General features: G+C 43.3%; 1 protein-coding gene across 1 annotated transcript; it reads left to right on the top strand.

The window, feature by feature from the left end:
* Positions 1-20,680: 20,680 nt before the first annotated feature.
* On the top strand, positions 20,681-23,444 carry pou3f3a (POU class 3 homeobox 3a). The gene has a single exon (XM_037109776.1). The coding sequence runs from the start codon at positions 21,359-21,361 to the stop codon at positions 22,652-22,654; it is 1,296 nt and encodes a 431-aa protein (XP_036965671.1). The 5' UTR covers positions 20,681-21,358; the 3' UTR covers positions 22,655-23,444.
* The last annotated feature ends 406 nt before the right edge of the window (positions 23,445-23,850 follow it).

Genomic DNA, 23,850 nt, shown 5'->3' on the forward strand with positions numbered 1-23,850 from the left:
CTTTAGAAAGGCTAATAAAATAAATGCTAAATGAGTGATTGCATTAATTAACAGTGGCTACAGCAGCACTGCTCTTGTCATTGTTGCTATATGCAGTATATTCTTATTAAGCTATTAGTTGATGTTACTGGACCCAAGTCAAAACTAACTTTCAGTTCTATCTCAGCACTTTCACTGGAGTCATTTTTGCAAAGAATGCAATATGTTAATTGAGCTCTATGTTAACTTTCCGTGTCCAAATCCTGGTCATTTGATTAGAACCAAATAATATTCCCTCCTCTTTGACTGGGAGTGCAGACACGAGCACAGAAGGCAGACTGCTCAATAGGAGTCACAGTGCTGCTGCTCTTTGGCTGGTGATAAAGATTCAGCCTGTTCCTTTAGCTCCAAGTGTAGTCATGTGTATAATTGCTCTGGGACTGGAAATGCACCATGTGTGAATATAAAGGAAGGTCCGTTTAATGGGAAACACTGTCCAAACAACATAGCTTCACTTCGTCCCATGTCACAGAGAAGCTGCAGAGGATGGAAGGAGGTTCATGATAGCAAGCGACAAGCAGCGACAGTGAGCCGAGCTGACAGGGAAGAACGAGAAGCTAGATAAAACACAGACTGTTAAAACAAAATGAAATGTCTGATTCTCCAAACTATGAAACGCAATATTAGATTTCAGCTCTGTTTGGATGGGATTAACATTACAGGAGGAGGTGAGGAATAAAATATTCACTGTGCTTCTCGGTTATTTAATTTGTAGTACAAGTTGTGCTAATTCAAGCCTCCATTAATAGATTCACGGCTACTTTGAGGCAGCATAAACAAGCTGTAAAGGAAATCGTGACAGTTCATCACCTTTTGAGTTGTTATGACAAAGCCGTTGCTGTATGGCATGGTTGCTGAGCTAAACATTCATCAAAAACAACAGAGAGAAACTCTTGCATTCTCGATGGCGTTAGTTTCGTTTTAGTCTCCATTATCTCCTGAGAGAAACTTCTGCTTCTTTAGATGCTAAATGCGAAAGTCGTTAACGTTGTCTGCCAGACATTTGGTGCTGGGAGGGTGACTTGCAGTTAATTTTTTGAGTTTTTTTCTCTGAAAATTGCAGCTGGAAACAGCAGAGCAGTGAGAGTGAAATACAACAGTGAAATTGCAAGAATGTTAACAAGAATGTTTACGGGTCAAATATAATGCATGCCACATTAATATAGCAGTAAATAATTATTTGATATATATATATACTTAGAAATATACATACTAGAATAAAGTCACTCTTCCTCCGTGTGTCATGGTTTGAGTTTCTGGTTCAGATATTTCTTTTTTTATTTTGAAGTTCTCTTCTCATGTGTCCTCTTTCACTTCCTACTTCCTCCCTTTGTCTGTTTTCCCAACAATTTTCTGTGTTCAGCTGTGTCCCATCAGTTATCAAATCATGTGATAACCTGATTTGATAACCTGTGTGGTAAGTCCTTGTCTCTTGCCCTTGTGTTGCTGCGTCTCCCTGTTCTATCATCCCGTCGTGGGTTTCTGTCTTTTGTTTCTTGATTCGTGATGTTATTCCTGGTTTGTACTTTGTAATTTTTGCATTCCATGGCCTTGGTGAACAGCTTTATTTAATGAAGCTCGCCTTTTTTTTTCCAGGTATCTGCCTCCCTGTGTGTCTTGTGTCTGGGTCCCCTTTTGTTTAAGCATGACATTGTGTGTCTTGATCCGAGCTTCTCTGTTCTTTGCTTTCAAAGCTGGGCAAGTCATACTTGTGTCCATCAAACATGGACGTTTGGGGTTGCTGGCAAGACATCAACCCAAAGCGTTTGTTTGACAGCTTGTGAATGAGAGTCATCAGTTGTGTTTCTCCAGAATTACTAAACACGATCTGAAAATTATGTGTAAAACTTTAAAATGTGGCCACTTATGTCTTTTGTTTTGCAGAAATGACAAACTGCGCATTTACATAAAAAAACTTTTGTCACACAAGTGAATAACCTCAGTGATTTAACTGTCATTTGACCTAAGACTCTTTCAAAAATTGTATACACATGGCACCAAACTGACAGTTAAAACCAATAAGACTCCAATACTGTGCGTAGATCACAAGAGCAGACAATGACAGCAAAGGTCTGGACGTGTACTTGACAATCAATCATAATGAGAGACATTTCTTCAGCATCATCACAATAATGAGAAACAGTTCATGTTAGCATCTACTTGAAGGACTGAGGGAAGAGATACTCCAGTTCTAATGAAGTGCTGACTTTCGGGCAGGCATTAAAAGTCACACATTCATAACTGGATCTTCATCCTCAGGAAAATATTGTTCCAAAAGTTGAAATACAAAAATAAATAAGAATGCATTGGATTTACAGAGTGGCTTCTAACCAAAGAACAATAAGAACAGGCGGAGAAACGCTGTATTCACAAAATAGGCTCCAATTCCAAAATATATTTGGGTGTCGGGGGACATGTGGGGGTTTGGGGATATGTGACGGGGCTAAATGTTAATGTCTCATTGATCGTTTGGCTGAGGCAAGCAGAGACCCTGCTCCCATTGATCAGATCAAGGCCAAGGGCAGGATAAAGCTGACAACTCAGACACTGACCTCTGCTGTCTTGACCTTGGCCTAAAGCCAAGGAACTGACCTTTAACCTTCATTATGTGACCTCTGGCGCTCAGTGGGTGCCAGATGTGACCTGCGCTGTGTGTTTTAGTGTCCCGAACGTGTGCTCTTTTCTCCTCAGCAACCTCCAGAGAGGAACGGGGAGGTTAAAATATGTCAAAAGGTTTCACGTGAATGCTGCTTCATTTGAGAGGAGTGACTACAGTCTGAGAGGAGAGAGAGAGAGAGAGAGAGAGAGAGCACAGAGAAGGGAAGAAGGAGGAAGTAAGAATATTTCTACCCTCTATAGACGCAGTTGTGGGAAAACTGGCCGCTCTTTGGTATTGATCTGGTAATTTAATCACATGAGCACGCATTAAACACACATCCACATTCAGAGACATGGTGATGGATCACCGGATCAGGCAGCTTTTGTTTTCTTTGTGTTCACACGCCACAGAGGACGATTCTTTAACAATAAGTATTGCCCTCAATTCAATGCTCAGCCTCACATCAGGACACTGATTCCTGCAGCTTGGACTGACACTAAATTAACAGACACATATGACTGCATCATGTACCCTGTGTTTGTCCGTATTTCAGCATAGGTACAATTAAATTAGAAGTACAAGATTTTTACAGGACCTTTTATTAATGTAGTTGCTTCAAATCTTCACTTTGGGACAAAACCTTTCCAAAGTCTCACCCGCTCTGTCTTGTTGCTTGAAGTCCTGCAAATAACTTTGTAGATTTTTATGATATTTACTTACTATATTTGAAGCCAGTTGTCGTGACACGGTTGATGATTAAAATTTAATTGCAACTGCTGCCATCCCCCCTGTAAAGCATGATTTCAGAATCACTGGTGTATAAAATAATTAACAGCAGTGAACCATTTAATGTCAATGTAATCACTTGTTTTGTGGAATATTTTTGCAAAAAATAAGGGATAATGAGCATTTCAGCCAGATACATACAGCTGGTATCTCGCCAGTATCTTGATTTCTGCATCTCTGGGCTTTTTTTCCTCCCTCTGTCACTCAGTAAATATCGTCAAATCACTTTTAGTCCAAGTCAGGTGATACACAAGGATCTAGCAAATTAAATAGCCAAAGTATAACAAATCAGCCAGAAAATTAAGTGTGTGTTATCTTCTGAGCGTAACTGATAACCAGGTGCTACATGAGTGTTGCCGCAGACCTCTTATTATCTTTATAACATGTTTAAGCCAAATGGTATACTGTGTCTGTACAGGTCTTTTGGAATCTTTTCAAAGGTGCTCTATGAAACAATTTGCTGAAATGTGTATGAACTAGCTGCCGATACAAGCCTGTGGACGATTTGTTGAAGTTATTTGATGCTGCTGGACTGCGGATTTCTTTGTGAAGGGCTAACATAAATGATCGGTTTCCAGCACTGGTTTTCCCCACCTCAGGTGACCTCACTGTTGGTAGTTGGTAGTCAGATTTGTGTTACCTTTCCACAGACCCCAGCTAGCTGTTCCTCAAGGTTTGAGTTCTAATCTGAGTTTCGTGGGGGTTTCGTGGGGGATCTCTAAACTGACACTTTTTTACAAGAAAGAAAAATCTTATTGTATTTAATGCCAAATTTACAAGAAGGCACCAATGATGTTGAATGTTTGTAACCATTTCACAAGGTTTGATGAGTTTTTCCTTATGCAACAAATTCTTTATATCACACTACTTGTCTGGGATATTGCTCAAACTCTGCTGTTCCCCTGTTTCCAATTTTCAAGGTAAGCTAAGCGAAGATAACCATTTTGCTACTGGTAGCTTAAAGTAGTATTGACATTAGAGTGGTATCACCTCTGTCATCTACCTGCTGTTAAGAGTGGAAAAACATATTTACTAAAATAGTATTTCTTTAATGTGGGGGTGAACTTCCTTAAACTGGGATATAATTCAAAGTCGTCACATGAGGCCAGCAACTGTCCTTTTGTATGCCGTTGTGGTACCTGGCGCAGCCAGACATAATCGATAGACCATCAGGTTAAAGGTGAGAGATCATGGCCATTGTGTGTGTGTGTGTGTGTGTGTGTGTGTGTGTGTGTGTGTGTGTGTGTGTGCGTGCACGCACATCAAGTGATGGTGCAATGTGTCTGGCACGTGCTGTTGAATCTGGGGAAATGTAATACTCTTAAAGAAGAGGACAAGTGCGTGTGTGGTGTATGTGTGTGTGTAGGGTTTGGGAGCGGCAGCGGGTGGGGGGTTCCTTATTGATCATCACCACCACCCACACTGACCAATTGGCGGGAACACCTGAGCCCCATAAATCAGTAATGACATTAACAGAGGGCGAATGGGTGAGAAACAGACAGATGATGACCACATAAGAACTGCGCCACAGGAAATGCGTTTGAGTTGGTGAAATCACACGCTAACAGTCTGCACTGAGAGGATGCTGAGGCTCCCTGCATGTGGTAAAAGACAGTAATGACTGAAGCAATTAACTCAGCTGATCTTTCCACTAACACCTGCAGCACAGGGAGCTCAGTCGCATTTATTAATTTTTCTGTATGAACACAACAAGGAACAATCTCCATACTACTAATTGTCTTGTCATATGGTCCCGGCGTGTTAAAGCCTTCGTACTGTAAGTTCACAGCCCCGTCCCGTCTCCAGCCGCTCCACATTGTGCTCATATTGCCTTTATCAATCTGGTAGAGCCCGGAACAAAGACCTTCGTGTTCAAACAGCAATTACTCTCTCATCTCCTGAGGCATCAGCACAGGCCTAATTGGATTTAAATGAACCCCCAAATTTCCCTTTGTTACAGCAAATAATATGCAAGGCTTTTTAATTAAGATCCGATACAAGCCCACATGGAGGGTCTGCAGTTGCTTTCATGTCCTGCTCTTCAAATGGAGGCTGAAGCTTGCGTGGCGGACAGTGGTGCAGAGTTTGGCTCAGCGGGAGGTTGCATGTGGTGGTAGTGTGTGTGTGTGTGTGTGTGTGTGTGTGTGTGTGTGTGTGTGTGTGTGTGTGTTGTGGGGAGGGGTGGTTGTTGTCTATCAAGAGAGGTGGATCGGTTAATTAAATGAGCTCTAATGTGATTGATGAACTTCTTTCAGAACTGTGGAAACAAGTTGTTCTGTGTCGCCCCTTAACTTTGGTTTGTAGCTCGACAAAACATGTCTGATATCAGAGGAAGCTCTGCGAGGTGAGAAGGAACTAAACGTAACACATACAGTAAGTCATAAAAAGATTTTAGGAAATCTATCTTACTCGCAAATTCCCTGTCATCCAAACTGCACTAATCGGATGTCTTTCAGTATTATCGTTGTTGACTGTGTAAACCCCCCTGTAATGTAGCGAGGAATTATAGCCAAAATTTTACAAAAAAAAAAAAATGCTCAAGGAGGTTTCTTTTTGCTCGTCATCCACAGTGTAACTGCTGCATCGCTCCCAGAAAACACTTGGTTGGGGTTGGAAAAGATCACTTTTTGGCTTACCTGCTTCTGTGCCACAAATACAGAAATTGTCCAACTGTGTTGTTAAAATACCTGTTGGTTTCGAGCTTACAACTGTTGAAAACCGTGTAGAATATCAGTCTCTCAGAAACACGATATGACATTGAACTGTCGCTCGGTACTTCCGATATATTGTGTTTTGTGAAATTTCGTTTTGTTTGGACCCCCGGGGGCCCACAGTAACGTCACCATTTTACCCTCATCCTCCTGACATTAACAAGTCGGGTCATACACATCAAATGCGAAAGTGCTATGACACATTGTATAAATATAGATATGATACGCATAACAAGTACAAGTTGAACTTTTTCAGGCTTTGCAGAAACATAAAATGGCAGCATTTTTCTTCTGATGACAAGGCCGCTTTATCTGCTGTTTCGTGCTGAGTAGGTAGCGAGCAGTGGATTAAGCAGAGCTTTTTTTTTTCTCTGCTTGTTGCTGCTGGAAACAACGCTGATGAGAAATGTGACAGAAAAATAAAACAGAAAAGTTGAGAAACCTAAAACAATGAGCTGAAAGATGTTATAAAGCTCAGCAGTGACAGGTGATAATTCTTCACAAACAAGCAGTCCTGTGATGCATTGTTAATGTAAATATATTCATTTGTAGAAGCATATAAACTCCAGTGATTTACGTCTACTGTCTGTACATCTCATTAATGTAGTTGAATCTCTTTCCTTCTCAGAAATGGTCAGAAAAGTGTTAAATCCAGCATGTGTACCTCAGGCATAATCTAAAGTTGTGACATGTGTTAAACAGATGCTCCAGCACACAAAGAATCCTTTGCCTTTGGCGAAGGTGCACAGACAGAGTGAAATGTGCTGAGTCTGGAGTCGAAGTGTCGGCCTTTACACTTGGACAGTCCAACGACAGTGATCATTTTCTGCTTCAAAAGTGATTAGACGGCAACTAGAATGTTCTCTCGACGGATCTCAATTGTCGGGGGGGGATATGATTGATTGATTGATTGATCTGCTGCTCGTGTCCTCTTTGAGAAACGCAGCCATATAAGAGGGGCTGGAACAGGAAGTCATCAGTCAGCCAATTGGTGTCATGAATCATTCAACCTTTGACTTCATTACTTTGTCGAGTCAGCTTCAGCCAATCACAATGTGAGTTCCAGGAGAGGACAAACAACACTCTTACTGCAGAACTTGTAGTGACATTTTGGGATTTGTATTTTGCTTTTATCGTGGTTGATCTTCAGTTTTATGGCAAGATTAGGGCTGAATTCCGCTATAAGACCCGTCACACTGAGTATACGGATTGAATTCTCTCTTGCTTCTGTGAGTTAGCAGAGGAATTAAAGAAAATCTTTCCTCTTCCTTGCTGATAGCAGGACCATCTCTCAGTAACTCTGCACACAGTTTAGGTAATTTCCATTACCTCAGCTGAGACAAGATAATGATAAAGTGCTGAACGGAATACGTACTCGCGCTCCTCTTTTCTAATGTGTGATCCCACCTTTTTTCACTGGGAAAGCAGAGGAAATATTAAGTTAAGCTAGGAAAATATTAGCCAGCATGAGGTATGAGCAGTTTTGAAAATTGCTGTTTTTGCCGTATTGCGACTTCATTATACGTGCAAGCGAATTTATATTCACAGTTCCAACCTGTGTTAACATCATTTGACGAGCAAAGCCAATTGCAAGCGTCGCTCTATAATCACTGACTGCTGTTACATCCGTGTGAGTGCATAGACGTGCTCGTGGTGAAAAAGGTGGAGCTTCAGGGTTCTTTGTTGCAAGTGTGGCGTTAACAGCTGAAGCAGTGTATTGAGAGGCTGATCAAGAGTGAATGGAGCTGTGAGACCTTCAATACGCCTCGTTCCTCCCTCTTTTCAAGTCTGGAGAGTTTGGCTCTTATTCCGTGAGGTGAAGTCGAACAGTTCCATGTGGTTTGTGAGTGAATTAATCATGATGATTAATTGGCTTTCAAGTTAAATATCCAGTGAGCGATGTCAGGCTGCCAGACATCAGGGCTAAATTGACAGGCCTTTAAGGAGAAGCAGATTGATTTACACAGCAGCTAATGAATCCCCCTCGACCCAGACGGGGAGGAAAGGTAAACAAGTCTTTTCTTTCCCTTCCTCCCTTCTGCCTTGTTCGGGCACACTTTGCTCTCTGTATTGGACTCTAACCTGGCTTTCAGACTGACACTTGATAAATTCCCTCTTTGCTATTGTTTCCTCCACTATCATCCAAAGAGGACAGCAGAAACAGACCGAAAAAAAACTCAGTTGGCTGATCCAGCACCTCCAGCCTGAAACATCTCAACAACTACTGGATGGATTGCAATCAGATTTTGTTAAGACATTCATGATTCCTGAAAGGAGGAATACCAATTACTTCATTGATTCCCTCAATTGTCCCGTTGCTATTCAGTGAAATATTTCAATGTTTCATGGATGGTTTGTCACATAATTTCATTGAGACATTCATGGTTCTCAGCAACCCAATCGCCAGAATTGATGTCAGCCCAGTATGTTTCTGCAAAACTACAGATAAGTTATATAGTTATGTTTCTTTATGTTACAGCTTTTCCTTTGGTTCAGGCTGAAATTTTCTATTTCTCTTCCGTCAAAACGCTGTGCTTATGCTGTGGTTAGTTGTAGGCACGTTTGGTTAAATTTAGGAAAGCACTGTGGTGTGGCTTAAAATACCTGTTTGGCTCGCCACGGTCACAGATAGAGAAGGTCTGACCTCTTGTAGAAAAAAAAAACGCTCAGTTCTGGTGCCGCAGGAACTGCCGGAAATGTCCACAGCTCTCTTCAAAAACACCCAATTTTGTGGCTTCCAAAATGGCTGTAAATGTCTCCAGGCTTCCTTAAACATATCCAGTGGTGTGACTCAAACTCCGCCTGTTTAGCCACCTCCTGCAGGGCTAATAAGCACACACTGTGAACCTGATATGCCAAGTTTGGTACACAGGATGTTACTGTGGTTTGCAGAAACATTAACTGCTAAGATTACGCCCTGGTGACTGGGCTGTTCTCAGACAATGAAGAGTAAAGATTTAAGATTAACATTATTGGCTGTGGCTGAAGTATCTTCACAGTTATTGTATGGATTGCCACACATTTATGTCCCACTCAGGATGAATTGTAATAACTTCTTCTGCCTTTTTATTTAGCGTCACGAGGTCAAAATCTTAACTTGTCAATGCTTTAATAATAATGAAAAAGCTAACATTATGTGTGTTATGTAGTAAACGTTAGCATCATGTGAGCACCTTAGCATGCACGGTAGCATTTAGCACAAAGCAACACTGAGCCTGCCTCTGTGCTGTTCCGTAGCTTCCACAGATTGCTACGCTCAGGAGACCTCAGGTATTAGACCCAGACAAATTGAACGTTTCGTAACATTAGTATACACGTCTCTTCAGTTGTCCTCATCAATAATTCATCTGGAGATGATCAGCATGCCGATGTGAAGCTGGAAACACGGTGGTGGTGGTGAATGACTCGCAGCAGGTAGCTGACTTTGGTGGAGTCTGTCCAGGTGATGAGGCAAATAACTGTTTAAAACAACATTATGCAACTGTTTAACCTTAAAAAAGGCAGCCTCAGAGTCATCTGGATGCCACGCTCACTGCAACGCCCGACAGCAGGTTGAATGGCGCCTCTCGCATTCCCACTCTGTGAGGAGAGCAGGGGCAGGAGGGCGGTTCAGCTTGTCAACAAAAGCATGCGTATGGCCGCCCATGAGGGGAAGGAGGTAGAGGACACCAAGTCACCTGAGAGAATGAAAGACGGTAAGATTTATGCTAAGACTGAGAGTTTCATTGGGCACGTGGTCTGAATGGTAAGTTGTGCATCCACAGACTCAGCCTCAGTCCGGTAATTAACCAGCATATGTGCAAACTACAGTTGCCACAATACAGGTTTTCTGTGAACTACAGACATGTTGAATTCCTGTTTCACACTTATCATGTTAACTTTTCCACAGTAAAAGTAAAGTGACATAGTTCAGATGTCACCTGGAAGAGCTGACTTTCATATTCAGAGGAGGAGGAGTTGGAGAAGGCAGAGCCCTGTTCTGAGACAACCTTGAGACCAAGATGTGGAGATGTTTTTCAGGCAACAAAACCAGGTATTTGAACCCAAACCATGACGTCTTCCATACCCAGTGTTTTTTTGTGCCTAAACCATAACCGTAACACAACAATCAATCATTTGAAAGGTAGAAGTGCAACATATCCAGGGTCTGCAGAGACTTAGAATTCTACAGATTCAGCAGCTTGTGTAGATTTCCAAATCATTTACTGAAAGGATGAAATGTCACTCATGTTTATGTTTTAATTTATTGATTTATAGTAGGCTTTTGTACACATCCAAGGGTCAACATCTTAATCTCTCTAATCTGTTCAGAGGCTAACCAGAGAAAAACTTGCTTGTTATGAAAAGTCTCGTGTTTTAATGAAATTCCACAAAAGTCTCATCACGCGGTGTGTTATTTGGTCTTGAAATAACAATGTTCGAGTGTTGTTGAGTAAGACGTGTTTTCAAAATGAGACTTGATGTGTTTTGTCTCCAGATTGAATATCAGTGCTCCGAGACGTTCGGTTGTATCATCTCATTATCCAAAGAGTTCAGAAGGAAGAGACACTTCATCTCAGCGGGAGCTCAGACGATAAAGATCCCAGACTGCAGGAGGATGTCGTACCTGGACGTATGACTCATCTCCACGCTCCAAGAAAGTGGCGAGCGGTGCTGGACTATGTGCACAGTAGGATTAGATTTGAATTAGAAGTCGCAAACTTTGACGCATCCACATGGCAGTGACACCCATCAGACGAACATGTTTCTGACTTTGAAGATCAGCAGTAGAGAGCGGCAGTCTGAAGGAGCTTTGGGGTCTTCTTTAACAAAACAAAGCAGCAACAAAACGCTCTGATGCAACAAGCAGCTCTGAATGTTCAGACAGTATTTCTTCCCGCATCAGTTCAGACTTACCTATTGTTGTCTCCTACAAAGCTTTTGTCCATCTTTGCAGTCACAGTCTGCGTTGAAATTATGGATTTGTTGATAGGCGTAAAAACAACCTGTGCAGACAGAGTAAGTCGAGTCTGCCTGTGACAGAGGATTTCAGAAGTTGTTTTGTTCTGTTCTGTGCTTCTGTATGTTTTTGTTGCTTTTTTTGTTGTTGTTATATTGTCATTTCAGAATACACTTATATGTACCTCAGGCCAGCTCGGATTAGACCATGGTCAGTACAGATCATCCCGATAGGTGGAAACCTGGACAAAAAGGAGCTTCTGGGCCGTTTTAAAGTCCAGTTAGTCCCACAGTCTGTGAATTTCTTTTTTCCTGACGATGAAATACCACCTGGTTACTACCAGATTTGCTGAGTTGTAATGTGATTAAACATAATTCTCAAAGTCATCCGGTACTCAACAGTATGCAGTAGCCACATTTTACTCTTTGGTGCAATATGACTTTTTCTTTCCCTGGTGGGAGGCAGCTGATTCACAAGCTTGCATGATCATGTGATCTAACAAGTCCGTCTTGCCAGGCCACAAGCTCTGCACTTGTGGCTGAACACACAGTGTTTGACCCATTCAGCACCCGCTGTGGAACGATTAGCCGCGGGGGAAGCGACTGGTTGTTTAAAAACAACAGTGTATTATTTCATAACTGGAGAGTTTATTTGACTGAGAGAGGAGCAAAGAACGACACTGATGTTCCCGCTCTTCTCCTCACTGGCTCAGGTGGGATTTACCAGCTGGCTCTGCTGGTGGTAGCCCGCTCTCCTGCTGCTGATCTGATTGGCTGAAGTTAGCTTGTGATAGAACGTGATAGACAGCCATGCATTTTGAGTGTCTGCAGTGTTTAAAAGAGTTTCCAAGGATGATTTCCCAGAATGTTCTGTGCAACAAACCTCTCCGCTGCATCAGGTTAACTCCTGGTTACAAACTATTTAGTTACAAAGCAAGGCCCACTTTAACGCTGAAAATGTAAATAACATTGGCTCTAATGTGCATCAGCCCACCTGGAAAATGCCCCGTTTACCAAATCACCTGTCCAGCTCTTTAATTTCCAGGCAAACCTTCAGTCGGCTTCGCTTCTCCATTGTTTATTTTTCAGCGGAAATTCACAATTTCCTTGTTCCATCCTCAATCCTCAGCGCTGCACCGAAAGGTCACGGCTGGTGAAAAGCAGAGGCTGGAGTACGAGCTGTGTTTTGATGTTCCGTGCTACCTATTCCCTTTCTCTAACCCCCCTGAGCTCCTCTGATCTACTCCGCGGCTCATTAAAACACCCTCTCCACCTCCGCATTAGCATCAGAGTCATGGTCAGACTGCTTTGTGTTGTAAGGGTGGAAAAACAATATCAATAACAACAACAAAAACAATAGTAGCCTTTGGTCCGGGGAGGAGAGGAGGAGAAAGGTCTTTGATAATGTACATCAAAGAGAGGCGCTGAAGTAGGCTGTGTTTTCGTTGCGTGCGTGCCAAGGTCGTCTCTGATCCGGCTCGCGTGGTGTTAGCGCTCGGGGGGGGTCGGTCTTGTGGCACAAGGTGAGCTGCTAGGTCTTGCAGGACAACTTCTCAAGGATGGGAAGTCAAACATTACAACCAACAAAGGCTTGTCACGGGTTCAAGCTGCGGCCCTCGGTTCACTTTGATTCCCTCTCTCTGGCAGTGCATACGCCAGAGTGTTTTAAGACGGAATGCGAGATTTCTCTAACAGCGGCAAGGCCTCTGTCGCATATTTAGGTTGAGTTGCGTACTTAACGTTATCCTAAATGTTCGCAGCAATGTTCAAACCCGGAGGAACTCACAGGCTTACTTGAAGCGACGGTTCGTTTCATTTGGTCGCCTGCTGCCATTACCTGTAGGAGAAAGAGAGAGAGAGAGAGAGCGTGGAAGGAAGCCGGAGAATAAAGGCCCCCACACACACCGTCCAGACGTCCAAAGGCCTTATCCGACCACTCCGTTGCCTCTTGTCTGACCCGTTCGGCAGAAAAGTTGCATTGAAACACACACCGGTTCGACGTGCTGCCTACTCCACAGTAGTGTGTACGTTCTGTGCTTGCACGAGATGCAGCAAGCGGGTGGCGCTCGTTTTGTGAGTCGTAAACGAGGCTTATGCACTCAAGTCTCTTTACTTTCGATCAAAACGAAACTTAAGCTTCTGACGCAGCTGAACACGCCAAACATATTTGTTCCCGGCCTCGTCCAAGTCTCTCTAAAGGCTTCAGACGTCCAGCGGTTGGGCCGGTGTGTTCCTGCCTTAAGACTAAACATAACGTGAATAAAACCTTAAAGCATTACCTCGTCTGTGAACATGCTGTAGGTGTATTTTTGTCAGTGATGGTGTTTTTTTATTTGACCGTGGGATCATTTGTGTTTATTTGCCCCCAAAACTGCCGGATTCATGCACGTTAACCAGAAGATAGTGTGCAATGGCACCAAGGGAGTTTGTGTCTGTGCGTTCAAATTCAGGTCAACACTGAATGAATTCAGTACTCACCGGATTGTCCTTTTGTTTCCCCTCACGTCTCTGTAGTGTAGTCAGTGTAGTTAAGTACATTCCCTTAGAGGACTTCTTGTCTGTGTTGGTCTCAAAGCGAAGGATGGAAATTCATGCTTTAACCAAACAGTCCCAAATCAAGGTCCACTCGCAAGCTTGGTGTGCAGAATTTTGTACATTTCTTTCTCCTTGTTTTTTTAAATCACTTTACAGCTTTTGTATGTTAATGTATGTTTTATTTATTTTTCACATGTTGCCTTTTAAAATTACTTTAGTTCTCTATATTTTTACATTGTTGGCATCCTGTGGACAGCAATGGAAGAATTTCATTGTTTGGAGAAACATGTTTCCTTGCTGTGCATATGACAGTAAACGCTGTGAATCTTGACTCTTGCATATGGTTTAAATGCTCTGTACTTAAATGAATAGAACGTTAGCACATCAACTTAATTGATTTTTAGATTATGTTTAAGTACAGATCTACGGACAATTGTTTTTTAATGATGACCCAGAGCTTTCAACCATACAACATGGACTTTATTAGTGACAACTATTTGAAGATGGATCAATTGAAAGCCTGTACTGTATAACTGTTACTGATAATGCATTCATATGTGATTTCTCAGCATTAGGAAAGATAGTAGAACATAGTGCAGCGTGTGTCAGGTTGAATAGTCTAGTTAACATTAGCTTCCTTTGCAAATTGTCATCAGCGCTGAACCTCAGTCAGTCTGCATGTTGTCCAAATGTGTCACTTTGACAAGAACTCAAAATTGTCGCGAGAGACTAAAAATAGTTTTTTCTTTGAGCTTTTACCCTCTGGGGGTCAGTGTGCAGTGATGATGTGAGACTCCCCTCACTGTGCTGTGAATAAGTGTTAATTCCAAAGCTGCGCGCCACCATTACCACGCTGTGTTTAAAGGTATGCATTGCATTTATTTAATTAGGTTCCACTGTAAGGTGTCTTGATTGATGTCTCAGTTCTACTTGAGGCGCTATCATCCACACGTTTGAGTTTGTTCTTTTGTTACTGCCACGATGATTCAAACATAATTGAACAAAAATATGTAATTATAAATTCAGCCGCTGCTTCTCACCCCGCTGAGTAATCACAGGTTGGTGTATTATTTGATCTGTGCGGTTTTCCCCGAGGGTCAGGGGAACACAAGACACAAAAAGGCAATTGACATCCATAATTTTCGATTTCATAACAACCAATAAATTACAAACACTTTCCCTGTGATGGCTGCAGTTATGATCCGTAATCCACAGTGTGACGGGAGTAAAGTACCCCAAATCCAAAATGCCGCAAACTATTCCGCCACTTGTATCGCAGTCACTTAATATTTCAGTATCTGATACTTCCTTCTTTCCCTCCAAACCCACCTGAGAAATCATCTTAACTACAGAGAGTCTTTATAACCACGTGGACCTCGGTGGGAGCTTCAGAGAGAAATCTGTCCATTCATGAAAAGTGCAGGGCCAGCCAGAGTCAGCCAGACCGGCCCTTCAGGGACACCCGCTGTTTGACTTGGCTCAGCACTGGGCCTAGGTACAGGGCTATGGTTGTCTGTAGCCACAGGCTGCAGAGCTGCAGGTATTTCCTGACTAAATTTCTCTGTCATACTGTTTGCAGGCGTTTTGCAAAGGGCGGCATGGGAACTCTAGAGATAGAAACTCAAAGACACAAATACAACCACAGAAGTAGTCACAATATATATTTTCTTGTGTCTACTTCCGTTCTTGAGCCTGGGTAAGAGCTGAAAGGAAATTAAAAACTCACAGGCTTCCCCTCCATGTCTTATGTTTTTGGAGCCATATACTGTATATGCAGTATAGTTCTCATTTTAGGCCCGTGACTTCACCCGAATGCACTAAATCCCGTGAGTCTCATCTTTACTCAATTTCCTCTGTTTTCCTTCGATGATGGCCCAGATGTTTCTCCTCTGTCCCTGCATTCTGTTTAGTTGAGCGTAAGTATTCAGCAAAGACGTCCTCTTGTAACGGGCCATCATTCCAAGAACGTCTTTCACCATTACGTTAATGTGCGTTGACACTTAGAACGGGCAAATTTCTGACACCTGCAGGCTCACACACACACACGCACACACACACACACACACACACACACACACACACACACACACACACACACACACACACAGATGAGTGATGTCTTTGTACCATTTCCCGGCTGTATTCTCTGTGCTGCTCCTTGTCACTTTGGCCCCTTTCAAATGATCCGTTGGGATTAATGAATGTAATTTTCACACATTAACTTCCACCAATTCATCCATAATGGGCCAAAGCACAACAGTGTTTAACCAGTGCATCTGTCCGTTGGGTATCATCATTTACCCCGCCGCAGGCTTTCGTAAGCGAATAGTCCTTTCCGCGATGACTAATTGCACTACATCAGTTAAGTACAGTTAAAGGAACAGTTCACTTACAAATACTGAAATTAGTCATTACCTACCCACTCTCATATCGACAGGAAGTCAATTGAAGTTTCATAGTCCACAAAACATTCCTGGAGCCTCAAAGCAAAACAGTATTGCGGCATTCTCCAAAAACAAGTGAAGTAGCTGGGGACTTGTTTTAAGACAGAAAAAACAAGATAAAATGTCTCCATATGTAAGGCATAATCAAAGTCTTGAAACAACCCAAGATCCCAAATTGATTTGAAAAGATTTACACCCTTGACGCACGGTGCACTAACGCTTTTATCTTAGCAGTCACAGTAAAGATTCCAGTTTAGAAAAGGGCGCAAAAAACATCTTTTCAAATCTGTTTGGGATCTCTCGGCTTCTAGATACTGGATGAGCCAATTTATGTTGGGTTCATAAGTGTATGTTACGTTCAAGCTCCAGAAGTGTCCTGAGGACTACAACAACTTCAGCTTCAGTTGGCAATGAGGAGATAATGACATTGCATTTTCTTTTGGTTGAACTATTCCTTTAAGAGATGGATGGCTGGCCCAGCAAACTTTTCGCCCCTGCTGAATCTTCACTGTGCACTCAGACATGTAGCCAAACCTCAGAGAGACCTCCCTTTACAACTGAGTGTTATTGGTCATGTCTGCCTCATATTCTCCTCTCTCTCAGGAAGAAGATGAACACTGATAGTTTCTCCTCCGTCTCCTCTTTTCCTCTTTTACCTCGACTACCACACTTTGTCTCTCTGCGCGTCGCTCCCGCTTCTCCGCAGCTGCCTTTGCTTCTGATTTAAACGCGCAGCAGGGTGGGTGTGGATAGAGGCTCACGCTGCGAGGGATCTCTCTGACTCGGGGAGAGCTGAAGGTCAAACACACTCACGATCAGAACCACAGGATGACACTGAAGTGGTGGAATATAACAAATGCGGGGATGGAGGCCACGAGAGATAAGCTCTGTTCTCTCAGCAGTGTTTCCATTCTGTAAACACCTCAGACAGAGATGCGCCTGCTCTTAAAGCTCTTAGGACATAAACATATATATTACCTGAAAGCCACGAAGAGTGAGATCTGATAAGAGTAAGTCTCCGTGAAGAATGTTAATAACAAGAGTAAAAACAACTTCTCGTCATCCTCACAACTTAATTCTTTGTTTTATCTGCCTGGTTTGTGTTTCTCTCTGCTTAATTGGACAGACCCTTGACTGACAACGCAAAAGGACAAGAAACAAGAGAAAATCATCTGTTTCTTTGAATGGAAAACTCCTGGAGCCCAGATGAAGGTTTCCTTTATATTTTTTTCTTTTTTTTTTCCCCCTTCCTTTTCTCCTTTGCAATTTTTGTTGGAAGCATTTGCATATTTCAAAAGTCTACCAAAGAAAATAGCCCAGGGGCAGAAATGGCCGATCTGCATATTGAAGACTCAACAGAGGGCGAAGAGTGGGAGAGAGAGGAGGGGAGAGGGAGAAAGTCTACGCGTAACTGATTTGAAGATGATCTAAAAGAAACAATAATGTCAATTAGCTGACGGTGTCGTGCTTATTATGCCGGATTAATTGCAGCATTCACTTCGGCTGAAACTGATTATTTGCTCGGTTGTCAAGCAGTTTGGCGGAGAGCGAGCGAGAGAGGGCAGGGAGAAAAATGTGCATCATAAGAAGGCCTCTTCACCCAGCTTCCTTCATGAATAACAAATAGAGGACCCAGTGCTGTGACCAACCAGCACAACACATGAAAAACATTACTGCATTCCCCGACTCGTCTGGTTTTCTCTGCATTGTGCTGGTAGGCTGGAAATGTGAAACACTTTGGTGCTTTTGTAGGCTTTCTCTGTTTTTACTGAACGCAGCTCAACAATAAACAGGTTTTATACACTCTGGAGTACATTAATGCTTGCTTACTTTACCAACTGTAAGTCATAAAAAGCCTTGTTAATGGTCAGTAAATCATTTCTTCTAATGCTTTATAGATCAGTGAGAAGTCATTCATAACTTTGGAGCTGGTTGTGCTTGCTTATAAATGCTAGTAAGGCATTAATAAAGGTTTATAACAATAATCAGTCAGCAGTTTAGAATTCACGGTGCGCAAATTGTTGCTGTCTTTAAATTAATCATCTATTAATGCCTATCAGAGCAGTTACAAGCTGTTAATAAAACTGCATATTCTACCAATGAGCAATGTGCCATCTGATGTATTATGTGTGTTACGATATCGTACTGGATGAACTTGATAGACATATGCCCATATCCTTTTTGAATGCATTATGAATTAAAAAAAAAACACAGACAGACTACAAATGTGCTGGATATAATTCTGGAATCTGAAAAACAAAACAAAACAAAACCCCCATCAATTAAACAAATCTAGTCTAAACATTATGAGGTTTCAGGTAACAAAGGGTGTCACTTTGTGGAAAGGTTGTGGGGAGATACGGGTGATAAAAGATTTTTCAAACAGTCCATAACATCTTTATGATATGTAATCTAATGGGGCGGTTGCGCAGTGGCAGAGTAGATAGTTTCAAAAAATGCATCGCACCTTTTTAATCTGCCTTGTGGTTTCAACACCGCGTATTTTAACATTTTAGAAGCAGAGCGATCACAACAGCTCATGAGTCATGTTCAACCAATCCTGACTCACTGACAGCATGCGGTTCAAATATTGATATGTGAGAACATGGATTGCACTTGTACAGGGATTTGATTATTAGTTTATTTATCAATATGAATGAAAAATCTCGAGTCACTGATTTGTTTTCTTCACATTTTCTTCACACTTTCAAAAATCTTCACGATTAATTCACACATTTGACACAATTAAACCCAGTATACCTCCCCAGCATTGTACTGTAAGTCACGATCTAATTATATGCTGTAAAATCCAGCGAATAAGACCCAGTGATCATCATGTGTCAGCGAACCTTGGGCTCTGATCACATTATCAAATGAGCAACAACAGTTTTCCTGCACGTGTTGCTGGCTGTTGTTCAGCCGAAGTTTATAGTTTCAGACCTGGGTTGAAATTTTAATCACTTTGCACCCGAGTCAGCAGCAGGCAGGAACAACTGCTGCTGCTGAGGGACAGCTACGCACATGGTGTGAGTTAGTTTCTATTTTCAAGAAATGATGCTGGGACGGTGGGGAAAAACGTGCCACTTCAAAAAGCGGTGTGGACATGTCCCAAGCATCCCCGGTGTAAATGACACCTATGCCGGTAATTAATTTGGCCTTTGTGGTGGATGAAAACTTGCTTTGTCTTCCAGCTCTTAAGTTTGTTTCCACCTGCAGAAGGGCTGCGGCGCTTCTGTTTCTATATTGAGTTACCAACATTCACAGCTGCAGACTTGGGGTTTGTAAGAAACCCTACTTAATGACTTGTTAACAACCGTTATGTTGGAGGAGAACACACCAGCAGAAGAGACATTTCACAGCTAGTCACCTCACATTGTGCTTGGAAGTAGTTAAAAGCTGATCTGTATGGCCCAGACATTTAAAAAAAAAAAGGCCAGGAGTTCCAACGTTTGTAATTGTTTAGTGATTTGTTTTTTCCCTTCAAATTGGTATCTAGCATGAAATGATTGTCAGAACGGTAAATCAGTTGAATTCCATCATTTAAATACAGCAGATTTTTCACTTGAAATGCAGCATTTTGTTGTGTTGTGCAGCCTGTGATGCCACCATTAGTTGATCTGTGTTGTGTGAGCGTCAGGGATGAACCCCTGAGTGCCATGCCCTCCCCTCCAAAAAAGGGGGCTGCTGGACTGTGGAAGGGACATTTCCTGACGGGTTTCCATGGTAATCTCCAATATAAAACTCAGACAACAGCTGAATAATCACTGATACACAGGACATGACACGCAACTGCTTTTGCTGATTTCTCTACTGCTACAGAATGCTGTGACTTATTTCAAACTTACACCCTAAAACTGCATAAATCTACAGGTAATGTGGTGCATGATCACCGGGGGAGGTGGATTTAAATGTTATGATAAAAGTCTCAGTTTATGTTGCAGGTTGGGCAAAGACATTTTTGTGCCTATTTATCTTCCACCTTTTGGATGAGATCCAACACAAATCCCGCTGAAAAACATAAATTAGCACATTTATTGGGCTCCACCTGGCTCTCTCCTCTAGTCGGAGAACTCCGGGGCTTCTCAGTCGACGCTTTTACTCTCCAAAGGCCCTTAAATCTGAGGCAGAGCCGTGGTAGAAACATTCCGCATGACACGTTTACTTAACAGGCCATCCATAAACTGACCCAGCATGGAAACAGCCCAGCAGAACCGGTTTGTTTTGCTTTGTTTTTTGGAGGATGGAAAAATCAAACTGCTGGCTGGTTTTTGTGCAGATTCAGCGCTCACCAGTGCGGCGCGTCACGCCACTGTGGCCTTTTCCTTTACCATATGAAAAGGAGAGCGCATTGACATGCAAGAGGCGTATAAACACCCCTATGTACCAAAGCCGACTTGACACCGGCCTCGGCTGTTTTGGAAAAGAGATATGTACAGTATCCACCCTGCAGCATCTCTAACTCCAGGGGCACTAACACGTCAGAGCTGTTTAATTCTGAAGCATAATAATAATTATAATAATTAGAAGAGGAAGAAGAAGAAGAAGAAGAAGAAGAAGAAGAAGAAGAATTTAAGTTTTGTTTTGTTGATTTCTCTCTTCAGATTATTTACACATCACTGAAGATAGAGCCGCCCTCTCTCTTTTAATTTTCCAATATTTTCCGTCAAATTGTTGCCTTGATTTCTGCAGCAACAACTTTGTGCACCCGAGGCTCGACTGAGACACACAACTCCTCTCGGGCCGTGCGTCCAATCAGCGGGAGCTGCGCGCAGCCTTGCTGCTGTAATTGGATGGAGAGGGGAGAGGAATACGCAGCCCTGGCACGCCGTAAACACATGTCTTGTCTCCTTCGCTCCGCAGAGGACGCGCCGGAGAGACAGCGGATGGAGTGAGCGCAACTACCGAGAGGACCGCAGAGGCTTTCCCCACCTGTGTCGTTATCACTGAATCGCTTTAAAGCGTTATCATCAGAGGTTATAATACGCGAGAGTTTGGCGCGGACTCAAATCAGGTGTTTTTTTTTTCTTCTTTTTCTTCATCATCAGGTCTGGGGATTACGCACGGCGCAGCTCCCGGGACAGAGTAAAGTTTTGAAGACCTGTTTTGTTGCACAGGAATGCCAAGAAAGCTGCTTTATACCTAGAATTCCCATCTGAGATCCTATGGAGTGAATTCACACCTTAAAAAAAAAAACCCAACAAACAATCACGCAACTGTGTCGCTCATGTTGAGATAGACTTGATGGATTAGAGTAAACTGGGACTCACTAAGAAATCACCAGAAGAGAGAAATATATCTTCAGATTTATGCTTTGGGGGATGGCAACAGCTACCTCGAGTCCATACCTAGCCAGCAGCAGGATTTTATCCGGCCCTGTCCTTCACTCTGACCGGAGGGCTGGTGGCATGCAGCCGGGCAGCACCGCTGTGACCACCGTGTCTAGTGGATACAGAGGGGACCCTTCGGTAAAGATGGTGCAGAGTGACTTCATGCAGGGAGCCATGGTGGCGAGCAACGGGGGCCACATGTTAAGCCATGCCCATCAGTGGGTGACATCGCTGCCTCACGCAGCAGCCGCAGCAGCCGCAGCCGCGGTGGCAGCAGTGGAGGCCGGCTCCCCGTGGCCCCCCAGCTCCCAGCCGCAGGACGTGAAGAGGAACGCCGGCAGAGAGGACCTGCACTCGGGCTCCGCTCTGCATCACAGGTCGCCACATCTGGGGCCCCATCAGACGCACCCGGGAAGTTGGGGAGGCACATCTGCGGCGCACATCGGCATCACCGAGGGGCAGCAGCAGCAGCAGCAGCAGCAGCAGCAGCAACCACAACAGTCCCTCATTTACTCGCAGCCCGGCGGCTTCACCGTCAACGGGATGCTCAGCTCGCACGCCGGGCAGAGTCTCATGCACCCGGGGCTGGTGCGCGGGGAGTCCCCGGAGCTGGACCACAGCAGCCACCACCACCACCACCATCACCACCACAACCACCACGCGCACCACCACCAGCACCACGGCGTGAGCCACGAGCCGCACTCAGACGAGGACACCCCGACGTCCGACGACTTGGAGCATTTCGCCAAACAGTTCAAACAGCGGCGGATCAAGCTGGGCTTCACGCAGGCTGACGTGGGCTTGGCTCTGGGCACCCTGTACGGCAACGTGTTCTCACAGACCACCATCTGCAGGTTCGAGGCGCTGCAGCTGAGCTTTAAGAACATGTGCAAGCTGAAGCCTCTGCTGAACAAGTGGCTGGAGGAGGCCGACTCCACGACCGGGAGCCCGACCAGCATCGATAAGATCGCCACCCAGGGCAGGAAGAGGAAAAAGCGCACGTCCATCGAGGTGAGCGTGAAAGGCGCGCTGGAGAGCCACTTCCTCAAGTGTCCCAAACCTTCCGCGCAGGAGATCAACTCTCTGGCGGACACTCTGCAGCTGGAGAAGGAGGTGGTCAGGGTCTGGTTCTGCAACCGCAGGCAGAAGGAGAAGCGCATGACGCCGCCGGGACTGCCGCGCACCCCGGAGGACGCGTACTCACAGGTGGGCAGCATGGGTCCCGACACACCGTCACCCTCCATAGACTGCAAGAGGATGTACAGCGACACGTGAACACGCGCAAATAAAAAGAGAACAAGAAATCCTGAGCGACGTTAAGTGTTCGAATAACTTTTTTGGAGAACACGTCTCCCTAAATGACAGAAGAGAAAATTCACTTTTCTTACAGCTCCACGTGTCCTTCACCCACATCAATGTTATCCAGTGTGTATTCATTTCTGAGCAGTCTACTTTTATGCATTATTCTGCACTATAAATCAACCTGTGGGACACGGAAGTAAAAGAAAAAGAAAAGGAAAAAAAAAAGGTTATCTTAAATCTGAGTTGAAAATAATTCAAGGTTTATTAAAGGCCTACAGGTTGGACATTTGTTCAATTGGATGCCAAGAATCTTAAACAAAAAGTTATTTCCACCTCTGTAATGTTCAAAATGAAAGCTCCCTTGCAATGCTGCAGGTTATTGATGTCCCACAGGCTGGACTGGGCTGTGTTAGTCAAATGAAAGATGTTGATTTAATGCGCTTTATCCTGCATCAAGTTGTTTCTCAATGAGCAATAATTTATCTCCCCTCCAAACGTGTTTCTCACCTTTGTGTTGTGTGTCCAGTGGATTTATGTTGTGACACAGTTTGAGGTCAAAGAGCGATTTTCACAAAAATAACTCCAGTATGGTGTTTTTCCTCCATAGGAAACTTTATTTTTTAATAATTAGCAAGAACATTCCCTTGAGTTTCTATACGAGTAAGTCTGCTGTGTATTCCTGTGTGATGATTTGTACTATTTATTTTTTCCACTGTGTTTATTTTCATGGAATAGACTAATTATTTAATAAATCTGACAAAAGAAAAAGAAATGTGTTAAGATATTTGGGACGATGACACACACACACACTCACACACGCACGCTCTCACACACACACGCACACACTTACAGTGACCTAATAAACATGCAGTCTTGCTGCTTTTCAGCAGAAATTGTCAAATAAACTGATCATAGCCAATAAATGATATAAAGAGGTTATGAAGGCTGAAATGAAAGTGTTTTTTAAAAGACTGATTCTATTTTACCTGGGCGTTCTTGTCAAAAGCAGCTTCTAAAGCTCCAATAATTACTCAATTAATCAAGAGGAGAAATAGACTAGTTGTAAGATTTTGCCACTTTCTTTGCTATTTGTGGCAATAAACGGATCATAAACTCAAACTATCTCTGTCTGTTGGACTCCTGCCCTAACGCAACAAGCTGTCGGATAC

This window comes from Acanthopagrus latus, chromosome 9, assembly GCF_904848185.1.
Source record: "Acanthopagrus latus isolate v.2019 chromosome 9, fAcaLat1.1, whole genome shotgun sequence".
Lineage (NCBI taxonomy): Eukaryota > Metazoa > Chordata > Actinopteri > Spariformes > Sparidae > Acanthopagrus > Acanthopagrus latus.

Bases quoted from the DNA above. Each gene is read 5' to 3' on its own strand.
- pou3f3a (XM_037109776.1), top strand. From the start codon at position 21,359: ATGCTTTGGGGGATGGCAACAGCTACCTCGAGTCCATACCTAGCCAGC.